This window comes from Martes martes (assembly GCF_963455335.1).
Source record: "Martes martes genome assembly, chromosome: 4".
Classification (NCBI taxonomy): Eukaryota; Metazoa; Chordata; class Mammalia; order Carnivora; family Mustelidae; genus Martes; species Martes martes.
In genome coordinates, this window is record NC_137891.1 from 151,615,845 (window position 1) to 151,638,679 (window position 22,835).

Below are 22,835 nucleotides of genomic sequence, written 5' to 3' on the forward strand. Positions count from 1 at the left end.
TTTAACAGGAGACTTCAGACAATTTATTTAGAATGCCTGCTTATTTAATGAATCATGATTTAAAAAAACACATTTTCTGATCTTAATATATTAAGATCAGAATACAGTGGCTAGGGTATTCCTGTTATTTTCTTTATAAAATCGCTATATTTACATTTCAGAGCCAGCCCTAACGGCGAAATCCTTGGGTTGGGATTGTAACTGCCTTAATTAAAACCCAGTTGTGTGGAGCTTCTGAGCATTGGCAGCATCAGTCTTTAGTTAGGGTTTGGTGTGTAGTGTTAGACCTTAATTCATCGTGTCAGTTCACTTTGATAAGCTTTAATTAAATTGTCATTTGGAACAAGTTTCCTACTCTACCTCATTCACCTAAAATTAACAAGGTATATGATTTATGTGCCCATCCTCTTATTATAATTTTGCTCTTAGTCAAGGCAGCTACTTTCCTGCCCTCCCACCCACATATCTCTTGGAGAAAGTAATACTTAAAACTGATCTTGGAAAGTAGCAAGTTAGAATCGGAAAACCTAACTGGACGCACTTCTAAATATCACTCGGGGCTGCTCTTTGGAGATTACTTAATATTTCCAAAAGGAGAGGTTAAATAGGTTGTCTCTGGTGCCTTGGTTAAGCAGAGTGAAGGGAAATGTAACTCTCCTGACTCCAGGGCCCCAAATGCAAACACTGGCCTAGTGTTCCCAAACTTTCTCCTTGATGTGGATGACTTGAATGGTTTATTTTCACTTGATGAGCCACACCCCCAGGCCACTTTAGTATTCATGGCAGACCCCAACACTAAGTCCCTTTGTTGTCTTTGTTTTTTGCATTTTTTTGTTAACAAGAAAAGATAAAATTATAAGAGACCTGATTATAAACTGAGCTTCCATTGCTAATGGTTCCCACCACTTTTTTCAGCATCTCAGAGAAAGGCTGTCCTGGATGGGCAACAGAAAGCAGCAAAGCAAACATAAACATCATGTCTAAGCATCAATGTGGTGCTACCAGAATGGGTAAAGGATACACAGTCTTTATCAAAATATAAAGATGGGTCTTTGCCCAAAACAGTAGGATTGGCAGCATTTTTAAAAATATGAAGTTTCCTCTAGAAGCAATGGTCTTTTCTTTAAAAAAATATTTTTTAAGAGGAAAGAAAAAATGAATTAAGAACTTTAAAAATCTGCATTATCATCCTGACCTAGAATAACTGAATGACATTTGGGCAAGTAGTTTAATTTCTGTGTGCATGTGTGTGTGTGTAAAATTTAAAAGAAAATGCAATTCTATGAAAAAACAAATTGGTAGGGTAGATTAATGTCATTGCCCCACAATTTTACGTTAGAACCTGTAGAGATTGTAAGTAAAACAAATTCTTGACCAGAATTTCATTTGTCCAAATCAAAAGCATAAAAAAGGAGTTGGCAAGAGTGCCCAAATATTTAGAGAATGAAAACTAGAATAATAAGGTAGGGGGTAATTTACTGTATATTGGCAAAGTAGAAGAAATAGGTCTATAGCATAAATGTCTGCATATTCTTTTATTCTAGGCAGAACTCTTACATTAGCATGGGGTAGAAACTCGGGCTTTGGGCAAAAGTTTATAGGAGAATGAGCCTTTGCTACCTCTCACTTTATAACTTATTTACTGTTTTAACTGTTCTTCTTTTGCCTTTATTTTCCTTGAAAATTTTTTATCTTGCTATTTTTTCCCCAGCTGTGCGTGACACCAGGAACTGCCCTCTTACTGTGAAGGCCACATTCAGTTGTTGAAACAATAACAAGTTGCTATTTGATCTGGCAATTGTCATTCCTCTGTAGTGCTTAAAAGTACAAAATCTATAGCCTGTAACTTGGTCTTCATTGCCTCTTGTAGCACAACAGGTGTGAAAAGGCTATCTGGATCTCATGACAGAGCTTTTTATTTGTAGTTGGTTACTCTTGTTACCACTTAATGCCCACCATTTAGCATAAGTATAAATGGTCTCATAGAAAATTCTTACACATGCATTTATAAAAGTGTCAGATGGGAAAGAATCTTAAAGATAATTTATTACAACCCTTTATTTTACAGAAGAGTAAATTCAGGCTAAGGGAAGATTATGTCATAGTAGTGGAAGAATCTAGACTTTAGAATCTTCAAGAACTAAATTAAATCCTAGTCTCACCATTTATAAACTGGAGTCTCCTTAGGTAAATTATTTATTGTCTCTGAGCCTCAATTTTCTCATTTGTTAAATGAAGATAATAATGTATGTAAAAGGTTATTGTGAAGATGACATGTTAACATAAAACCTAGTTCCTGGTTTGTAGAAGATACTGAGTGAATGTTCAGTTGCTTCTCTTTCCTTCCCCCTTTCCTTTGTTCAGGGTTACTTATAATTAGTAGCACAGCTGAAATGAAAACGAGGTTGTTCTGACTCAAAGAGCATGTCTTTACCTTGAATGAAAGTAAAACAAAAAGAAAAAAAAGAAAGTAAAACAAAATTCTTATTTCAGAAGTAATAGAAAGTTAGAAAAGATTAAAAAAAGAGAGTCATAATTCCATGATACAGAGGGAACAAATTTGATCTTTATTGTATATCTTTTTTCTGTGAGTACACATAGTATACATACAAATATGTAATATATATAATATAATATACACATGTGTTTTGTGTATATGTGTAAGCACAAATTTACATAATTTTGTAACCCACTTTTTCTTTAATATGTAACAACTTTTAATGTTAGTAAATATTCTTCTATATCAGGGTCAGCAAACTTTTTCTGTAAAGGACTAAATAATAAATATTTTAGGCTTTGTAGGCCATACAGCCTCTGTTGCATCTACTCAACTCTGCCATTATAGTAGGTTCAGAAGCAGCCACAGACCGTATATAAACAATATATATATAGTTTATATATATATATAGTATATATATATGTATTGTGTATATATGTATTATATATGTATTATATATATATGTATTGTGTATATATATATAGTGTGTATATATATATACACACACACACACACACACACACAATATATATAAGTGGTAGTGTTCTAATACAACTTCATTTACAAACACTGATTTTGGCCTCTGGGCTCTACTTTGCTGACCCTGGTTCTTCACCATCATTGTAATGGATGCATGGTATTCCATTTATTTATTTAAACTATTTTTGGATATTAAGAATTGTGCCAATTTTGTGTATGTCTGATGATATATAAGGAGCAGTGAATGTCCTTATAGTTAAATATTGGGTTTTACACATATGATTATATCCTTAAGATTAATTTATACACTGCTTCTGACATCATATCAAATTTTCTACTAAAATTCAGACTTAAAAATCAAAACATTTCTTATGTACAAGTATTTCTTGATTTACATAAACAGTCTTTAAAGTAATACATAAAATTGAACTTTATAAAATGGTTACGTTAAAGTAAAATTCCTAAAAATGTTCTTATCATTGTTCAGTTATTTCTAGGATTGACTTTTGACTTAATTGGTGTTTTCCATTGTGGAAAGAATTATAAATTGATTTACTTTATTTTTAAAAGAGGAAATTTTAAGAGCATTTTTTGAGTGACTGGTATATTTATTGCAAGCATTAAAAAACATTTGTATGTATTAGACCATTAAATAGTTCAAAAAACTTTGCTCTCTTACTGTCTAGGACAAGGTCTTGACTGACTGATAATGAGGTTAACCTCTTGCTATTTTTCCTTTGGGTCTTGCTTCAGCTAGTGTAAGAGTGACAAAAAACAACAACAAAAAAACTGGTTACCTTTTCATTTGCCTCAAACATGGTTCTCTGACATTTAGGAACATTTCTTCAATTTAGCTGATGTGTAGAGGTGTTTTCCAAGTTTACTTATTTATTTATTATTTGTTTATTGTGACCAGTATATCATTTATTATTGATTTGCAGTTTTACTGTATTGTCCAAACATATGTTATACCCAGAAAGCAATCACATTTAAGGTAAGGCAGAAAAACAGAATAACACAGGTTTTTCAATGATGAAGTTTATTATTTCTCAATTATTTCAGTACTGTAAAGTCTGTAGTAAAGAGGTAGTGGAGTGTCTCATTAATTTCTTAAACTAACAATAATTGCTTTATCATTCAAATAAAATAGCATGTCTGGAATTTCTGTAACAAATCATTATTAATCATATTTATTCTCAGAAAGGATGTCTGCATTAGCCATAAATTCAAAGACCTTTAGAATGAGTATACTAGAGAGGCATGGTTCTCTGGGAAAGCCTATGATTCACACATCCTAAAACAGTGCTTCTTAAACTTTGGCTTAGTAAGAATTACTTAGAGGGCTCATTAAAACACAGATTGCTAGGCCCCAGACTTTCCAACACACTAGGCCTGGGACAGGTCCCCCAAATTCTCATTTCTGGTTTTCAGGTGATATTAATATTTTTCTCCAGGTACCACACTTTGAGAACCACAGTTGTAGAAAAATAATTGTTCTATTTATTGTTGTTGTTTATGGTTTCACCCTCTGCAACTTCATAGTTTCTCAAAACCCTTTTTTCCCAGAGAGCTCTTAAAATTTAGTATCTTTACTATTTGTGGAATATTCTCAGCTTTGCTCATCTACAAGCATTTTCTTAGCATTGTAGAAATTCTCTTTTAAAATCCAGGCTTAACCTTTAGCTAAAGATACAAATCTATTTTAATTTAATGATCACTTCAGTCACATTTTATATGATCTAACTTTGCAATTTTTTTTATCGTTTTCACCCACACCAACCTTTTAGGATAGGCAGTTATGAATATAACCATGTTTCTAATCAAAGTATTAAATCTTATCCTTGGTAGTTTTTTTGGGATGGTTAAAATCCATTTCAAAGTATATGCATTCAAATGTATTTCCATATTTGATTAGCTTTATTGTCATCATTCCCAGTAATCTCTTAATATGTTAATTGTGAAACTTCTTTGCTGACAAGTGAGAGGTAGAGTAAGTTTTTTAAGTATGGTATACAAAACAAAACTTAGTTACAGTTGTTGGAATGAAGAATTCAGTTAGAGCCAAAAGATGTTTTAAAGTGCAGAATACAGTCATTTCAAAGCCTGATTGAAGGCAGCTTCAATTTTATAGTTTTCTTCAAACAACATCTTCATTGTTTTCTGGAAAGATGGTATTTGAGAAAAAGAAATGTCTCGAGTTACTGTTTTTATGAGGAGAGAATTGCTGAGTCTTTTAAATGGTTAATGAGAAGAAGTAATAGTTAAACACTTGGAGCATTGATTTCTGATTTGAATTCTCTAACACAGGCCAGCCCTGAGGGAAGGGGGAAAAGAGCTTGCTAATTAACATTTGATTACTGATGCCACCTTCTCATTCCCCTTGCACCATCCGGTTTCAAGTGTTTTTGTTCAGGAAGGATTTTTAGGAGGCTTTTAACTTGCATCTTAGTAAAACAAATCCATCTGCAACTGCAGTGATGAGTATATAATATGTTAAAAAAAAAAGAAGAAGAAAAAGAAAAATCCTTAGATACGAAGTATGTGTTCAAAACCCAGTCTGGATCAGGAACGATTGGTTTCTTAACTGTAAGCCTTTCAGAGCACCAAAGATTGCTAGGAAACTGGAAGGAAGCCTAGTCTGTATGCCTTATTTTGATTTAAACACCCACACACAAATACTTATTTGTTTAGTGCAGTTACTATTTAGCAAACTCCTAACCAGAGCATCATTTGATAGTGTGAAGAATTTGGAGTTCAAAGTTTGATATAATTAAAATTTGGATAAGTTCAGGTTCTAATAGAACCAAAGGCTTTTTCTTCTGAGATTGATAAGAGAATGAGATAGTTGTCTGTTTCTGGGTGCTCTTTGGTAAGAGTTGTAATTTGTAATAGTATTCTTAATTCAGAAAAATTAGGAACTAGAATGCTCATAAATTTATAGCTGTTCTAATCCCATGGCAATTAAGTATTTTGTTTCTTTTTTTGCTGTCTTAAAATGTTTGTTATGTGACGAATCCTGAGCCAGATTTCAAAATTTTAAAGATGTTGACATAAATTAATGGGACTTTACAATTGTAACACTTAGCTAGTAGTATTCTGGCAAAACCGTAACCTCACTGATAACATTTGGTTGATGGAATAGTTATTTGGGAAACCAACATGAGTGGCTTTATTTTTAAATGAGATTTCATAAGTGGAAACTGTTATTTAGCCTTTTAAAAAAATGTAGACTTTTAATATAATAAAAAGCAGAAGCTAAGAATTTGCTCATCTAAGAAAAAAATTCACATAAATACTTATTATAAATTTATATTTCTTACCTGAAATTATTTGCAGTTTTCCTTTTTGATGTATTAACTCTTTACTATTTTTCTTCCATTTCCATTTTAAACTTTTCCACATTACTTGCTTGCCTTACATGTAGTTAGCTCTAATTTTCCTGTTCCTAGGATTAATTCCCAATATTGTCATAAAATTTTAAAATTTTGAAAATCAGAAGTGATCTTGTTTTATTCTCTTATAATATTGAGTAAACTAAGTCTCAGAGAGATTTCACCAACTTGCCCACAATAACAGCTGGGCAAAATTAGGATTAGCAATCTAGTTCTTTCCTCTCATTATGCCATAATACCTCAAACCTACTCAGATCTCAAACCTACCTCAAATCTACTATCAGAATCTGCTTCCTACTATCAGAATCTGCTTTCTCTTAGGATAATACCGAAATGACATTTAAAATTCCCTGAAATGTTTTTCTGTAGTTTGATCAACGTTTAGCACACAAGGAATGATTTTATTAAGGCTGACAAGTTTCTATTAAGTTTTTTATATTTCAGTTTGAATAGCTACAAACAACTCATTTGAGGCTAATCTGAGCCTTAAAATTTAGCCTTTAGCAGAGTAACTTCCTAAGAATTTTTTTTCTTAGAAATTCTGATAAAATTTAACTAAAAAATAAAATAATTTGAAAATTTATGGAACTCAAAAGAAAACTTTGTAGGAGATGAAGATCTTACATAATTTTATATTGCACATGTCATAATAAAAATGATCTTTTCCCCAGTGCTGTATTTATCACTGAAAATTGCACATGAGGGAATATGAAGTTTGAAGAACACACTGAAAAGTGTGTTGTCAGTCTAGAATACTTGATCCAAATATAGTATACTTAGCAACATAACTTTATGTTCAGCTGGTAATCAAAGCATTTATTAAATTTTTTGAGAACTAATTGAAACATTTGCATAGTTTAGCAGACTGAAATCTCATAGATTTAGAGCTTAATGCATAACCAGAATTGAAAAGATTATGAAAGTTCAACATGTTATTGAGCCAATGCTGATCAAGGAAAATGTGTAAGACAAAAAGGCCCTTAGGAAATGTTACCCTGTGAAGTGCCACTTGTCCTTAACTGAAATTTAACACAAATCTCTAAAGATGGGACTCCATCAGAAGTAGCACAATAATGGCAGCTGGGTATGCCAGCTACAACATCCCAGCTTGTATGTGTGTGTGTATTTGTTCTTTCTGCCTCTCTCAAGTGCTGTCAGATCTCTCAAATCAGTCTCTCAGTTTTTTTCTCTTCCTCCCCGTCCCCCGTCTCCCTTCCCTTTAGTCCTGCCTTTCTCCCCCCAGGCTCTTGCTCTCCTTCCTCTTTTCTCCATCCTTCTTCCCTCTCTGAGAGAACTTGTGTTCTTCATTTGATCCTGGTGACCTTAAATTCTTCTGCATCATTTTATACACAGCTGTATTTTGTTATTCAGGTTTCCTAGAATACTGATTTTTTAGAAGAATCATTTTTACTTTTGTGTACATTTAGGATTTTTTCCTTCTCTACAAGATTGTGACGTAAAATTTTAATTAAGTAAAACTGTCAATGAAGATAATGGAATTTGAATATCTCCATTAGTAAAACCATCTCTCATTTTGTGCTTTTGCTATCATTATCACTTACCTTTCTTTCATATAATGGTAAAATCTGCCAATGGTTACAACATTGATAAAACAGGGAATTATTTTTGAAAGACTAGTTTGTTTTCACTTAAATTGTTGAGTGATTGTGGTTTAACACATGATTCTTTTCATTTAATCTCAGAAACTCTGCCTATTTAGTTTTTCCATTGGAACAATCAAACATTAGCCTAATATGCTTTCCCTAAAATGCTTTACGTTGTACTGTCTCAGCCAAGTTCTGTCCGCATTAACCAGTTTATTCTATGACAAGTTGCTTAACAGATGTCATTCTGGGAAGAACAATGAAGCCAAATACTTGTGCAATGGCTAACATTACTCTAACTTTGATCACTTTTGTTCAGCACATCAGTCTGGCGTTGTGCTTTATACCAACATAACACTATAGCCAGAACATGCTTTTCAGGCTTAGAATAGCAAAGGAATGTTATTCAATTCAGTGTAGTTACAGATGAGTTAATGGAAGAAGAAAAATACTGTTTATTTCATAATACCGTATTGTTGTGTTTTGGAATTAAGGTGGAATTTAAAGAATCCCACTCCAGAGTTATTTGTTTATATACTCAACCCATAGTATTTGTGTATACTCTTCAGTGCTGGGGTAGGCTTCCCACCTTTCCAACAGATGTAAATATTTGCCTTGTCTTTTTCTATCCCCCTTCCCCAAATAGCTGAGGAAGCTTATATAGACAACAGAATTCAAAAATAACTTTTAAGAAAGGAATTTTTTGTGTTGAGGCCTAAAGTCTCCCCATAATCCCTTTTCCGTCCTTTCCCTTTCTTTCATTAATATAATGCTTTGGGTTTATGGAACACCCTTCTTAAGAGCACTAATGTTTAAGCATGACAAAATAGTCTTGGCTAGTGGAAGTGGTCAGAAGTTTGCCTAGTTGCATTTGGTTGAATTGTTGGGTTGATAATAACTAGTGAAAATTTCCAAACTTAATGCAACTGACCATAAACAAAATACTGCATGGTAGACTGGCCATTGCTAAGAACCTCTGAAGAAAAGCTGTTTGTTTGAATTGAGTGGGGATCAAGCCATGCCCCCAGGCTCCTCAGTTCTCACTTACTTAGTCTTTTTTCACAGGTGTACATTAGAGATAAAAATAGATTGAGTTCCATGTTTTGTTTTGTTTTGTTTTTCTTTTCCTCAGTGAATATATATCTCTGTTTCACTGGAAGGATAACTTAGATGTGTGTATGTATAATAAACAGTAATGTGATACAAGATGCTGTAATTGGACAACATGATACTTTAGGCTTCTGCATTTTTAAAACATGAATGAATACTGCTTGTTTTCCATATCGAAGCGGCATCACAGAACAGGTTATGTGCAACATTTCAGTACTATCTTTACTTGTTGCACTCAGGTATCCCTTTACCTAACTTGAAGAGTTAGTTAAGATAGGTGATCTCTCTATTCTTAGGTCTTGTTTATTTTCTTAAATTAAATACACTCAGAATGAAATAGAATTTCTGTATCCTATTTGTAAGTAAAGCTGAAGACAGATATGACACCTCTTAATTACTGGGTAACATAGAGTTTAACCTTCCAACACTTTATTTGGAGAAATTACTTATCTCCTGTCCTTTTAAAATGAAAGGTATAATGTTGCATGTTGAGGAAAGTAGTTTTTCATCTTTAACCATATTTAAAATGTATCATTACCCTATTTTCAGGAAGAGCCTAAATAGTATATTAATGGATGGCTCTCAGTTAATAAATATTCTGTTGAAATAGTTTTTAATTTGGGGTGATACCAAAGAAATAATCTGTGCTGCTTTATTAAGTTTTTGTATTTTTGAAACTTATACCAAACAATAAAGGTAACTTCAGGTTTTTCCTCCTGCCCTCTCCAAAAAATAAAACACAACGAACAACAAAAACTACATAGAAACTTGAAGTGTATCTTTTGTTTGTTGCACATTGTGAGTCATTTAAAGATGTGATACATTATTAACACTTAAAATTATAGTTCATCATAGATGAACCGTATACCTAAAGTTTCCTGACTAAAAAGAAACTTGAAGTCATCCAGGAATATAAAAACAATCGGCAGAGGGAGATGTTTATTGAACCTTTATTTCACCTAGTTTTCATTGAGAATCTGCTTTTAAATTTGATTTAAAATTTTTTTACAGAATTTTTGACTTTTGTTTTCCTAGTTTCAAATTTTTGTTTCAAATCCAGAAGAGAAAAGGAAATACATGAATATCACATGAGTATCAATGATCATAAGTCACGGGAAAACCTTATTTTAATTGTGCTGTCTTTTTCTTTGTATAGGTAAAGAGAAATGTGTATGACCTTACAAGTATTCCTGTTCGCCATCAATTATGGGAGGGCTGGCCAACTTCTGCCACAGATGACTCGGTAAGTAACAGTTGAGTTATCAGTTTTTTTATTCTGTTCTCTCTTTTGCCACTTTCAGTCTAGTTGGTTGTGATAATAAGCAGAATCAAATGCTTTGAATGTTCCATTGAAAGAACTTTATATATCAAATAATGTCAAAATAAGGAGTTGTGATCATTTGAGTTCACTTGCAGTGATATACTTGATATACAGTTGATATACTTGATAAACCAAGTATATCAACATTCTTTTGGTAATATTATAGTGTCAGTATCAGGAATTTGATGCTACTTGATTTAATTTTTTCCTTAATGAAAAGAATATATTTAGACATTCCTAATGAAATATCCTAAGCACAAATTTTTTTCCTAAATTATAGGTGTCTCAAAATCAACCTTACCAGTATATTTAATTTTAATTTTAAAACTACATTTACCATAGTAGGTTGGTACTTTTTTAAAAAGTTAATTTTTATAGAAATATTAATGGCCCTTTTTTCTTAAACTACCCATAATTTTCACTGCCATAATAAGCTAGAGGAAAAGATTTAGTCTGTCATTTTTACCTGTTACTATATCTATTTATGATGATTATCCTATTGTAAATTTTGAAACATTTCCTGTCTCTGCCCTGTTTGCAGTGCTTATTCTTTTCTCAGAAAGTAAATTTTCTCATCTAAGGAGGCCAGCTGAAATTACATTTTGGCCACTTTTACCTATAATTTTATTCTAACCAGATACCCTTTAAAAAAAAAAAGAAGAAAGAAAAAGAAGAAAAGGTAAAAAATGAGACTGTTTCAAGAATTTTGTAGTTAAGTCCAGCGTTTATAAAAAATAGGGCTAAAAAGAAATTGAGACTTCGTAAACATCTTTTAATAATAAATACTCAAATGATTGTAACTAGGAAGTGAATTACGTTTTGTATTTTCTATTAAATACTGTGTTTCCATCTGAATAATAATTACTCCTTCTATCTCAGCACCACCATCATATATTTTGTGGAAGATAGAAACATTTTTAAACAATTTCTGTAGATGCTAAAGGAATCTAAATTATTCCACAGTTTAAAATGCTTTGTGGGTTATAGACCTTGAAAAATATAATCAGAAAGTAGAGCAACTTTTTTTTTTTTAAGTGAACCCTTTCAGAAAAACTTGTTTACATATAGGCACGTTTATTTCTAAGCAACTGATCTTAATGTTGATATAGTAAATCATTAGAATTATTGGCTGGTTGTCCATGGCTAATGGGTAAGGATGTGGTTGTTGTTTTTATTTGGATTTTTTTTTTTCCCTACTGGAGAAAATTTGACACATTTGACAGAAAATGTGCTACATTTATTTTTATTAAAATAAGAGTAATGTTCATAAATGATAGTCTTCTGTTTACCTGGGGAGACATGGAGAAACGAGAAATGTTCTTAACATTGTTAAATAATCTGTTACAAGAAATAATAACATTTATAGAAGAAAATAATTAAGATCTGACCATGTCACTTAAATTCTCTGAGCTTCCGTTACCTCACTAATTTGCAGTATTGTTATGAGGAGGATTAGTGAATATATATATATATACTGTACCCAGCTCATAGTAGACACTCAATAAATGAGTCACTATTATAATTAATATTAACATACAGTATTAACTCAGAGAAGTATCACATGCAAGAATTGGCTGGGTTGTATAAATGAAATGGTATTTGCGATTTGCTTCAAAATAATTTGTGAGGTTGGGAAAGTGAGTAAAGATACAGGTAAATCCAAGTTAGCCATGTATTGACCGTTGTTGAAGCTGAATGGTGTGTATATTCAGTTTATTATACTGCTTTCTCAACTTTTATATATATTTGAAATTGTCTATAACACAAAGTTTAAAGCAACAATAATTGTAAGAAAATAAAGTGATATAGTCCAGAAATGTGGGACGTCATAGGGTGTGGAAAGCCAACTGCTCTGAGACCCCATACTTCAAGACACCAGACTGAAATAGGATTTTCAGATTCAAGTTCCAAGAGTGATAGGCAAATTTAGTGAAGAATTCAGTGATAAATTCTTCTGTCGGATCATGCCTTATACATTTTAGGTGGTAAAAATTAAACTGAGTTGACACAGTTTTTTATGAGGCCATGTTTTAATGATTGTTGTAACATTTAATTTTGTACCAAAGAGTTCTAATGCAGTTTCATTCCCTATAGGAGAATATAGAAAGCAGCTTAAACTCACCATATTCAAGACTGTAATACTACCTGGTGTTGTATCTAAGTCACAGCTAACACAAGAGGGAATCTCCATTAAGAGACTAGATTCTTTTTGCCTCATTATTCATATTTGCACCTTGTCCCAGAACCTGTGAAGTGATGCCTGCCCACACCTCCCTAGAGCAAATGTTGCCACATTGGCAGAATGTTGCCTTGAGCTGCATGATTTGATACAACAAAGATGTTTAGGGCCAGGCTGCTTTTAACTGGTGCCATAGCAGATCCACTAGCTCCAGTACTTAGGTTTTGGCAAAAATGGCTTATAACTGTAGTCTTCTAAGGAGATCCCAGCCAAAGAAATGTCATGAAACCTTTCTTTCATTAGGATTATAAAAACTCATAAAGCTGGTGCTTGTAATCTATATTGTTGCAGGCGATGGTGTTTTTTTACTTATTTAAATCACTCAAGTGGAGGCATCTGCTACAAAACAAGATCGTCCTCACAGCTTAGGGCATGAATTGGGTACAGCTGAGAAATGTCAGCTGTGTAAACAGCCTGAAATGTGTTACCAACAAAAATATAATTAATTTCTTTCCAAGACAGTGTGCCATAACTTAATACTTAGAATGGTTTAACTTTCAGAGAAAGCACCTGAACATTTTCTTCCCAGTGCCAGAGTAGAGGATTGATTATAAAGGTCATTAAAAGTGAGGTTCGTTTACACTTTCCCTGCTCAATTGCAGATATTTGTGTGGCTTTGAATATATAGTAACTTTAGATACCAATGACTTCCATGAATTTATGGAAACATCATAGATCAAGAAGTTAATGGATTTGAGATGATGCAAGTATTCTAAAATTAGATTGTGGCAAGGTTGCACAACTCTGTAAATTTACTAAAAATCATTGAGTTGAACACTTAAAAATGAGTAAATTTTATGGCATGTAAATTATACCGCAAAAGCTATTTTTTAAAAAGTTAATGGAGAGAACTAGATTAAAATACTTTTTCATTTACATTTTTATGTTGTATGAGAAATTTTCTGCAATAAAACAGGAGATGTTTTCTTTAGCGTACTTCTCATTAACCTTTGACTTAGCAAACAGGGCAAAGAAATAGACTTCTTATAATTAGATTCTTGTATAATCTTGAGTCTCTTACCAACATGATAGACTACACTCTTTTGACATTTTCAATGCTACTCAGTGAAGTCAACAGTCATTTAAAACATTGTTGTCCCATCTCCCTTCAGAGTTAAAATATTTTCTTTGCTTGTAGCTGTACTTTAATGGGGTATGGGATACTGTATGAATTGTCAATAACTCTTTCAGTTCCTTTTGCACTCTTTCACCAGGGAAATAGGTATCTAAAGCTGCACCAGTAGGGGAATGTTTTCATGCTGTGACAGTTCAGCTGTGAGAACAAGGAGTTGCAAGTAGGCGAAATCTCATTTTACACTTTAACAAGGACGCTCTTGGTTTCCAGAGAGTAGAAATAATTTTAACACTCTGAATTATGTCTAGTCTTCTTATTTATTATAATGCAGACAATTTGAATATAAGTAGTTTTAAAAATTCCAATTTTAATAATGCTTACACAAAGGAAGAAAAATCCTGCCTTTTTTCAATTAAAAATTTTTTATAGTTTAATGTATTTTAATAGAAAACTTACAGGAACAGCACAGAAGAGAGACCATATTAAAACATATACTTGCATGTAGGACACCTCAGAAAAGTATAGTGAATGAATGGAATCCACTGTATGATAAAAATGCTACGAACACCGTTTAGTTGCCATCATAAGAAATTTTACTCATTTTTAAAAAAATCCAAATGCTGGCATCGTGTAAAAAAATTTAGCGGTTTTATTTATAATTGCTATAAAGTTGAACTGCTGAAACTTGTTCACTGAAATATTTGACTTGCATTAATGGTTTACATCCCTGCATTTATATTAAAATTCACGCACACATAAACAATGAATCTTGGAACACTGAAAAAATAAAAAATAAATTCACACACAAATGAAAATGGAAAAATTGCCAATACCTGATTTATGTCTTCTGTTTTCCCACTTTCAGTCATATACCTAGGTATCTTTTGACCCCATGGAAAAAAATATCTAACATTCAGAACTACCAATAACAGGAAGAAGAGAATTTTTTTTTTTTTTAAAAGAATGAAATGCTTTCCATCATAGTGGGTTCTTAAGCACATTCTCCTCGTGTGCGGCATGCTAGCTAGATGTCTTTTGGCATAATTTTTACCCATTTGGCATGGATAGCACATATGTCGGTGTCTTCAAAAAGGCCCACCAGATAGGCCTCACTTGCCTCCTGCAAACCACCAATAGCTGCACTCTAGAAGCACAAATCTGTTTTGAAGTCCTGAGTAATTTCTTGCACCAGCTGCTGGAAAGGAAGATTATGAATCAGAAGTTCAGCAAACTTCTGATAACACCTAATTTCATGGAGTGCCATAATACCAAGCCTGTAATGATTAGGTTTGCTCCCCCTTCTAGGAGAGGGTGCGTTCTTGCTAGTGGGTTTTGTATCCATTGCTTCCTCAGTGCTTTACCACTAGTGGATTTGCAGTCCACTTTGTAGGAGCCATGGACTAGAGACCTCCTTACTTACCCCCCTTCTCCTTCAGCTAGAGCTGGGTGAGCTAGAGGTGGTGCAGCAATGGCTGCAAACACAATGTAATCCTTCAGGTTTAATCCTTTTTTATTGTGTACTATTTTTTCTTTTGAGTTTACTAATGGGCTTCTATGGTTCCATCATTGGCTAAAGGAATGTTAACTCAGAATTTAAGAAATCAGGAATTTTATTTTTTAAAGATTTATTTATTTGAGGTGGGGGAGGGATGGTGGGAGAGGGAGAGAGAATCTTTAAGCAGACTCCTCACTGAGCATGGATCCCAACACAGGGCTCCATCCTAGGACCTTGAGATCATGACCTGAGCTGAAATCAAGGGCTGGAGACTCAACAAACTGAGCCACCCGGGTGCCTATTGAGGAATTAGGGATTTTAGAATCAGTTCTTTACGTATGTGTTAGGAATCAGAAAGCTGCATATTAAATATCTTCACATTGAAAATGAGATCATTTATAGGCAGAATCATCCCACAATGGTTTTTCTATAAAATAAAAACAAAACAAAAACCACACACATATCCCTCTTTCTTTTTTGTAGTTTTAAATAAAAAGAATTTGTGAATGTGAGTATGTTATCTACTTTGATCCTTGTGATGGAAACCATTTTCTTCTGTAACTTCTCCCTGATGCATTGGATTTGACAGGTGTCAAATTATGGACATTCCCTTGCCACTGGATCCCTGCCCTCCACTTTACGGGAGCTGCTCTCTGAATAAGCAAGCTCTCACAGTTACCACATACTTATTACACTATAATTACCTACTACGTAAACTCATAAGCTTCCACTGTAGTCATTCCATCCATTGTTGGAAGGTTAACATTTCTGAAGTCCAGAATGAATCACATTCAGCCTTGCTTACTTATCTTCAATGGAAAACCAATACTTGCTGATTTATGTACAGATTTTTATCCTGGCACTCAAAACCCTTCATTCTTTGATCTGAAATTTCTCTTCCAGGTTTATTTTCCCATATAGGCCCAGAATAAATGCTCAGTAAATATTTCTCAATGATTGAATATGATAACATATATTTCTCAGCTTTAGCTAACTACTCGTTTTTCTATTCTTGAAATATGCGTGATACTCTGTCCTACTCAGTGTCAGTTAATCATACTATTCCTTCTGTCTGGAATACCTAGAGCAATAATTTCTTTCCTCCAAGACTTTTCTTTAAGAAACGTTGCCTATATGCCTCTTCCCAAGCCACATTCTCCAACCCTCTTAGAAATAACTTTATATTTCTTTCTTCTATTTTTTAAAAAAGATTTATTTATTTATTTGAGAGCGCATGCATCCTTGTGAGAGAGGGACAGAGGGAGAGAACCTTCAAGCAAACTCTTTGCCAAGCATAGAGGCTGACAAGAGCTCAACCCCACAACACGTGAATGACCTGAGCAGAAGCCAAGAGGGGGATGCTTAACTGACTGAGCCACCCAGATGCCCCTCTGTTCTTCTATTTAAATTATTTTAATTTTCCTTCTTTGGTTCTTTCTTCTTTATTCCTCTCACCTGGTTCTATTGCTTACCATCTGAATAACCACAAGCAATTAACCTCTCTTGGTGTCAGTCTCTTTAAGTGTAGAAGAGAGATGATTACTCCTAGAGGTATTGTGAAGACTGAAAGAGTCCGTAGTTATAAATGTAGTTACTCCTTTAAGTTTATTTTGAAGATTAAAGTAGTCAATACAAGATAATGTCTAACATAGTTAACCTTTGGCTGTTACTGTTTTTTTTGTTGTTGTTTTTTAATCTGTTCATTCACTTGACATTTGTAGAACAACTCTTATAGGCCAGTAAACATGCTGGCCCTGAAAGTTGCAAGAATAAGGTCCTGTTGTTCAGGTCCATTCCTCAGGGACTGCAAAATACAGTGTGAGACAGATGTATGAGCAATGACAACTGAAGTTTATGTAAATGCAGAGGGATCATTGAAGAGGAAGCAACCAGTTTTGCTGACAGATGGGGGTAGTGAGAAAAGGACTTCCCAGAGAAAGGGATATTTGATTGTATTTTAATTTGTATTCTTGTATTTCTCTTTTATAAATTCTAAAAATTGAGAGTAAGAACAGTTGTCCTCATCTTTGTATGCTTTAAAAGGATCAAACATAGAGTACATTCAGTCATTTGAATTGTTCAGAGCTCCACTAAGTTGACATCTGTGATAATAAACAACTAAACAATGAATTTGTATGATTATAGTAACTTGATAAACTGAGAATCAGGTTTATTTTCTTTCTAATAAAAATTAAATTATCAAAACTCAGTGTTTTGGGGTGCCTAAGTGGCTCAGTGGATTAAGCCTCTGCCTTCGGCTCAGGTCATGGTCTCAGCGTCCTGGGATGGAGCCCGGCATCAGGCTCTCTGCTCAGCAGGGAGCCTGCTTCCCCCCCTCTCCCTCTGCCTGCCTCTCTGCCTACTTGTGATCTCTCTCTCTCTCTGTCAAATAAAATAAATAAAAAATCTTTTTTTTTTTTTAAACCTCAATGTTTCTAGTGGCAAGTAGAAAAACATAGTTGGGGGGACAGGGCGACACCAAGTTGTTTCATACCAACATGTGCATGTCTGTGTGTCAGAGCAGGGTAATCTAAGTTCATTGAATCGCAATATTGCTCTTATTTGGGTAGTTTACTTAAGGTATGAATTTCGGTTTCATCATCTGCAAAATGAGGATGCTCTTGATACCCTTGAAAGTCTATTGTGAAGATTAAATGGATTAATACAACAGGTTGAAACATGAAATTGCCACTTTTAAAGAATGACATAGTTGAATATTAACAATTTCAGTTGGTTTTACCTAATAGGTAAAGCACATAATATGCAGGGTTTGGCAATTACAACTGTCAGCCCAAATCCACTCAACATCTATTTTTGTAAATAATGTTTTACTGGAACACAGTCACACTCATTTGTATATGTATTGTATACAGCTTCTTTTATACTATAACTGACGGTAGGGGTGTGTGGTTACAACAAAACCACCTGCCCACAAAGCCTAAAATATCTACTGTTTGGACCTTTACAGAATAAGTTTGCCAACCCCTTGTGTAATGTCTGGCATTTAGTAAGCATTCAACAAACATTAGCTCCTTTTCCCTTGGGTAAGCACCTTCTTTATATCACATACACATGCAGAATCAGAAGCATTCTTTGGGTAGATTCAGAGCCATTTTATGCTATTTAAATTACTCTGTTGCCCTGGCTTAGGTCAGACAAATTTAGGCAGTCTTTGAATGTCTTCACTGGCTCTTTCTTTATTTGGCAAGGTTGTAGATAATGTTGCTTCTGATGGTGGTGAAACTCCATAGCTTCAGAGCATTCATTGCCCTTGTCAACATACAGAGTCTTTTACAAATAACACAGGCAAAGACTAAACAGCCAGAAAGAACACCTTTAAAAGCAGAAGAAAGTTTGATTTTAAAAGCAATGAAAAGTTTTGAAATGGACTATACCCTGAACAGAGAGTGAGAAATTCGGGAGGATGGATGAAACATTCAAGGGACATATTTACTCAGTAAATATGAGGGCAAGCACATGGAAGCAAGACATCCCCCAACAGGAAATTTACAAGCACTATGATCTGATGCTATGAATCTTGATTTCAGTTTATTAAAATCCCAAACGTGTAGACTACTGGTTCTGCCCATGAAAAAGTAACTGCTATGAAAATGTTCTTCTCTCTATAAACAACTAGAAGACTGGTTAAAATATATGGTATATAACTATTTTCAGATATTAGACAACAGGTAGTGCAGGACTCTGAAGAAGGAAACACATGGACCCCATGGTGGTCTTAAATTCTGCCTGTAGGCAATTTCTGGATCCCAAAGTAGGGAGAAGAAACCAAAGCAGAACTTGCTGTTTTATTGAGTTTGAAGAGACAGAGTATTTAGGGAAGTCAAGGCAGCTAGACTTTTTGCAAGATAGAGTACTAACAGAGGAAGAAATCTAGAAATCTACATAGTGTCCCACATGGCATTTAGCTGAATACCAATCTGCATGCGTAGGGTGAAATTCCAGGAGGCTGGGTAACGAAAGACCTCCAGGAAAAAGAACAATTAACTGAGAGCTATAAGGCAAACAATTCCGATCTCACGTGGAACTGAGAAAAATCTGAGTTCCCACCAGCCATAGTAGAGACACCTCAGTGACTACCTGGGGCATTCAGGAGATACCCTCCAGAAGAGTCACACCTTAATGGAATGAATAAACAACCCCTAGGGTGAAGACTACTCTAGGACTGCCATTTTACTTGCTTAAAAAACAAACTTCAAAAGGAACAAGTTGATTAACAAATTAGCAAATTGCCTCTAAGAAACAGAGTCCAGCATCCAGTCAAAAGTTACTATACACATGAACAGCAGGGAAACCTAGCCCACAATCAGGAGAGAAATTAGTTAAAAGAAATAGAAGTGACTTAGATAATGAAATTAGTACATTGGGACCTCAGCTATTATAAGTAATATGAATATGCTCAAGGATTTAAAATCATGAACTTACTGAGGGGAGAATAGAATATATAAGATGGGCTAACAGGGACGCCTGGGTGGCTCAGTTGGTTGAGCAGCTGTCTTCGGCTCAGGTCATGATCCCGGGGTCCTGGGATCGAGTCCCACATCGGGCTCCTTGCTCAGCAGGGAGCCTGCTTCTCCCTCTGCTTCTGCCTGCCTCTCTGTCTGCCTGTGCTCACTCCCTCTGACAAATAAATAAATAAAATCTTAAAAAAAAAAAAGTTGGAATAACATATCATTCTAGAGATAACATAATATCTGAAATGACAGTTTCACTGGATGGCTTAATAACAGACTAGAAACTGCCAAAGAAAAGACCAGTGAACTTGAATATATAAAATTAGAAACTATCTAAATTGAAGAACAGAGAGAAAAAAAGACAAGAATAAATGAACAAAGTATCAGTGACCTCTAGGGCAAAATCAAGCAGTCTAACAAACAGGCAGTTGGAATCCTCAAGAGAAAGAAAAGATTGGGGAAGGAGGTCAAGACAAAAAATATTTGAAGAAATAATCTCTAAACTTTTTCGATAGTTGATGAAAACTATAAAACTTACAGCTCCAAAAAGTTCAATGAACTCCATGAAAGATAAACACAAAGATTTCTACACTAAGGAGTATCATTGTCAAATTGCTGAAAACAAGTGATAATGAGAAAGAAATTTCAAGGAGAAAGAAAAAAAAATACACGGATTACACAAGGGAAAAAAATAGATGCTAGATTTCTCATCAGAAACAATGCAAGCTAAAAAAGCAATGGAATGACATTTTTAAAGTACTGAAAGTTAAAAAAAAAAAAGGACAACTTAGAATTCTGTAGAAGGTGAAAATAATCTTTCAAAACTGAGGGAAAAATACTTTCTTAAACAAAAACTGAGAGAATTTGGAGCCAGCAAACCTGCACTATAAGAAATATTAAAATAAGTTCTTTAGGCAAGAGGAGAATGGCACCAGAATAAACTTTGATCTGTACAGAAGTGAAGAGTGCTAGTAATGGTAAAATGTGGTTAAATATAAAAGACATTTTTCCTTCTGTTTTTAGTTTCTTTAAAAGATAACTATTTAAAGAAAAAATAACTAATACTGACTTTTGGACATGTATAGAAATAAAATAAGTGACAACAGGAGCATGAAAGACAAAGTAGATTTGTAGTAGGCTTCCTTCTTATACATGAAGTGATATAATATTAATTGAAGATAGTCTGTTATATTAAAGATGCATATTGTAAACCTTAGAGCAACCACTAAAAAAAAGACAAAAAATATAGTTAATAAGCTATTAAGATAGATTAAGTGGAATACTAAAAAAAATTATCCAGAATAAGGCAGGAAAAAGGAAAGATGGGATATGTACAAAACAAATAGCAAGATGAAAGATTTAAATCCGGCCACATTATAATTTTAATAAATATAAACAGTCTGTACATTAAAGGGCAAAGATTGTCAAGATGAATTTTTTTTAATCTTTTTTTTTTTTTTTTTCATTTATTTGACAGAGAGAAATCACAACTAGGCAGAGAGACAGGCAGAGAGAGAGGAGGAAGCAGGCTCCCTGCGGAGCAGAGAGCCCGATGCGGGGCTCGATCCCAGGACCCTGGGATCATGACCCGAGCCGAAGGCAGAGGCCTTAACCCACTGAGCCACCCAGGTGCCCCTCAAGATGAATTTTTAAAACCAAGACTCAACTATATGCTGCCTGTAAGAAACATACTTTAAATATAATGACAGTAATAAGCTAGACATAAATGAAATGGAGAAATATTTACAAACACTAAACATAATAAACTATAATGACTATCTTAACATCAGAGTACAAAAGAAATATTACCAGGACTAAAAAGAGTCATTTCATAATGAATGAAAAGACAGTTCAAGAAGATATAACAGTATTAAATGTGTGTACACCTAATAACAGTTTCAAAATACATGAAATAAAAACTGACAGGACCAAAAGAATAGACAAGCTCACAATTATAACTAGAGATTTCACATTCCTACCTCAGCAGTTATAGGAAAATGACAGATAAGGGTATGGAAGATTTGAGCAACACTCCTAACCAAGTTGACCTGATTGAAATTTATAGACACTTTACTAAACAGTAGCAGAGTACACAGTCTTTTCAAGTGTACACGGTACGTTCACCAGCATAGACCATGGCCTGGACCATAAAGAAAGTCTTAATGAATTTTAGAGGACAGCAATCAAGTGTGTTATATCTGACCAAAACAAAATTAAATTACATATTTTATAATTTATGTAATTTATAATTTATGTAAGTTATCTTTATTCTTTTGCAGAGTGTTTAGTAGTTTGTTTCTTTGTATGTCCAATATAATCAACAAAAAAAGCTACTAAAAGTGACAAGTGAAATTAACTAGGGCAGAGCCTACAAGATTAATATACAAAAAAAGAAAACAAAAAAACCCTACACAACACCAAAGAGAACATTGAAGATGGAGTTTTTGAAGTATTATACCATTCATGATTCCACCCAAAAACATGAAACACTTAAGGATAAATCTAACAAAATATATGCAAGATTTGTACACTGAAAACTACAAATTACTGCATAAGGAAATAAGTTATACCTTGGAGATGTCATAGGTTTGGTTCTAAACCACTGCAGTAAAGCAAGTATAGCAATAAAATGAGTCAAATGAATTTTTGTGTTTCATAGTGTACATGGAAGTTATGTTTACATCCTACTGTAGTCTGTTACAATATACATAACTTAATTTAAAAATACTTTATTGCTGGGGTGCCTGGGTGGCTTAGTTATTAAGTGTCTGCCTTCAGCTCAGGTCATGATCCCAGGGCCCTGGGATCGAGCCCCACATCGGGCTTCCTGTTCAGCAAGAAATCTGCTTCTCCCTCTCCCACTCCCCTTGCTTGTGTTCCCTCTTTGCTGTATCACTCTCTGTGTCAAATAAATAAATAAAATCTTTAAAAAATACTTTGTTGCTAAAAAAATGCTAACCACCATCTGAGCTTTTAGCAAGTATAAACTTTTTGCTGGTAGAGGGTCTTGCCTTGATGTTGATGACAGCTGACTGATCAGGATGGTGGTTGTAGAAGGTTGGGGGTGACTGGGGCAATTTCTTAAATTAAGACAACAATAAAACAAAATTTGCTCCTCCTTTCATGGATGATTTCTCTGTATCATGCTAT

General features: G+C 34.0%; 1 protein-coding gene and 1 pseudogene across 3 annotated transcripts in view; both read left to right on the forward strand.

The window, feature by feature from the left end:
• The window catches only part of FAF1 (Fas associated factor 1), a 464,195-nt gene that overhangs the window by 256,841 nt on the left and 184,519 nt on the right, over positions 1–22,835 (forward strand). For both annotated transcript variants that reach the window (XM_080801413.1, XM_080801414.1), the window contains one exon: positions 10,240–10,326. In XM_080801413.1, coding sequence (XP_080657539.1) covers positions 10,240–10,326 — 87 coding nt within the window. The remainder of the gene's footprint in view (positions 1–10,239; positions 10,327–22,835) is intronic.
• Positions 14,779–22,835, forward strand: part of LOC308340730 — a 42,520-nt pseudogene continuing 34,463 nt past the window's right edge. Inside the window, exon 1 of the transcript in view lies at positions 14,779–15,029. The product of the transcript in view is annotated as an uncharacterized misc_RNA (transcript). The remainder of the gene's footprint in view (positions 15,030–22,835) is intronic.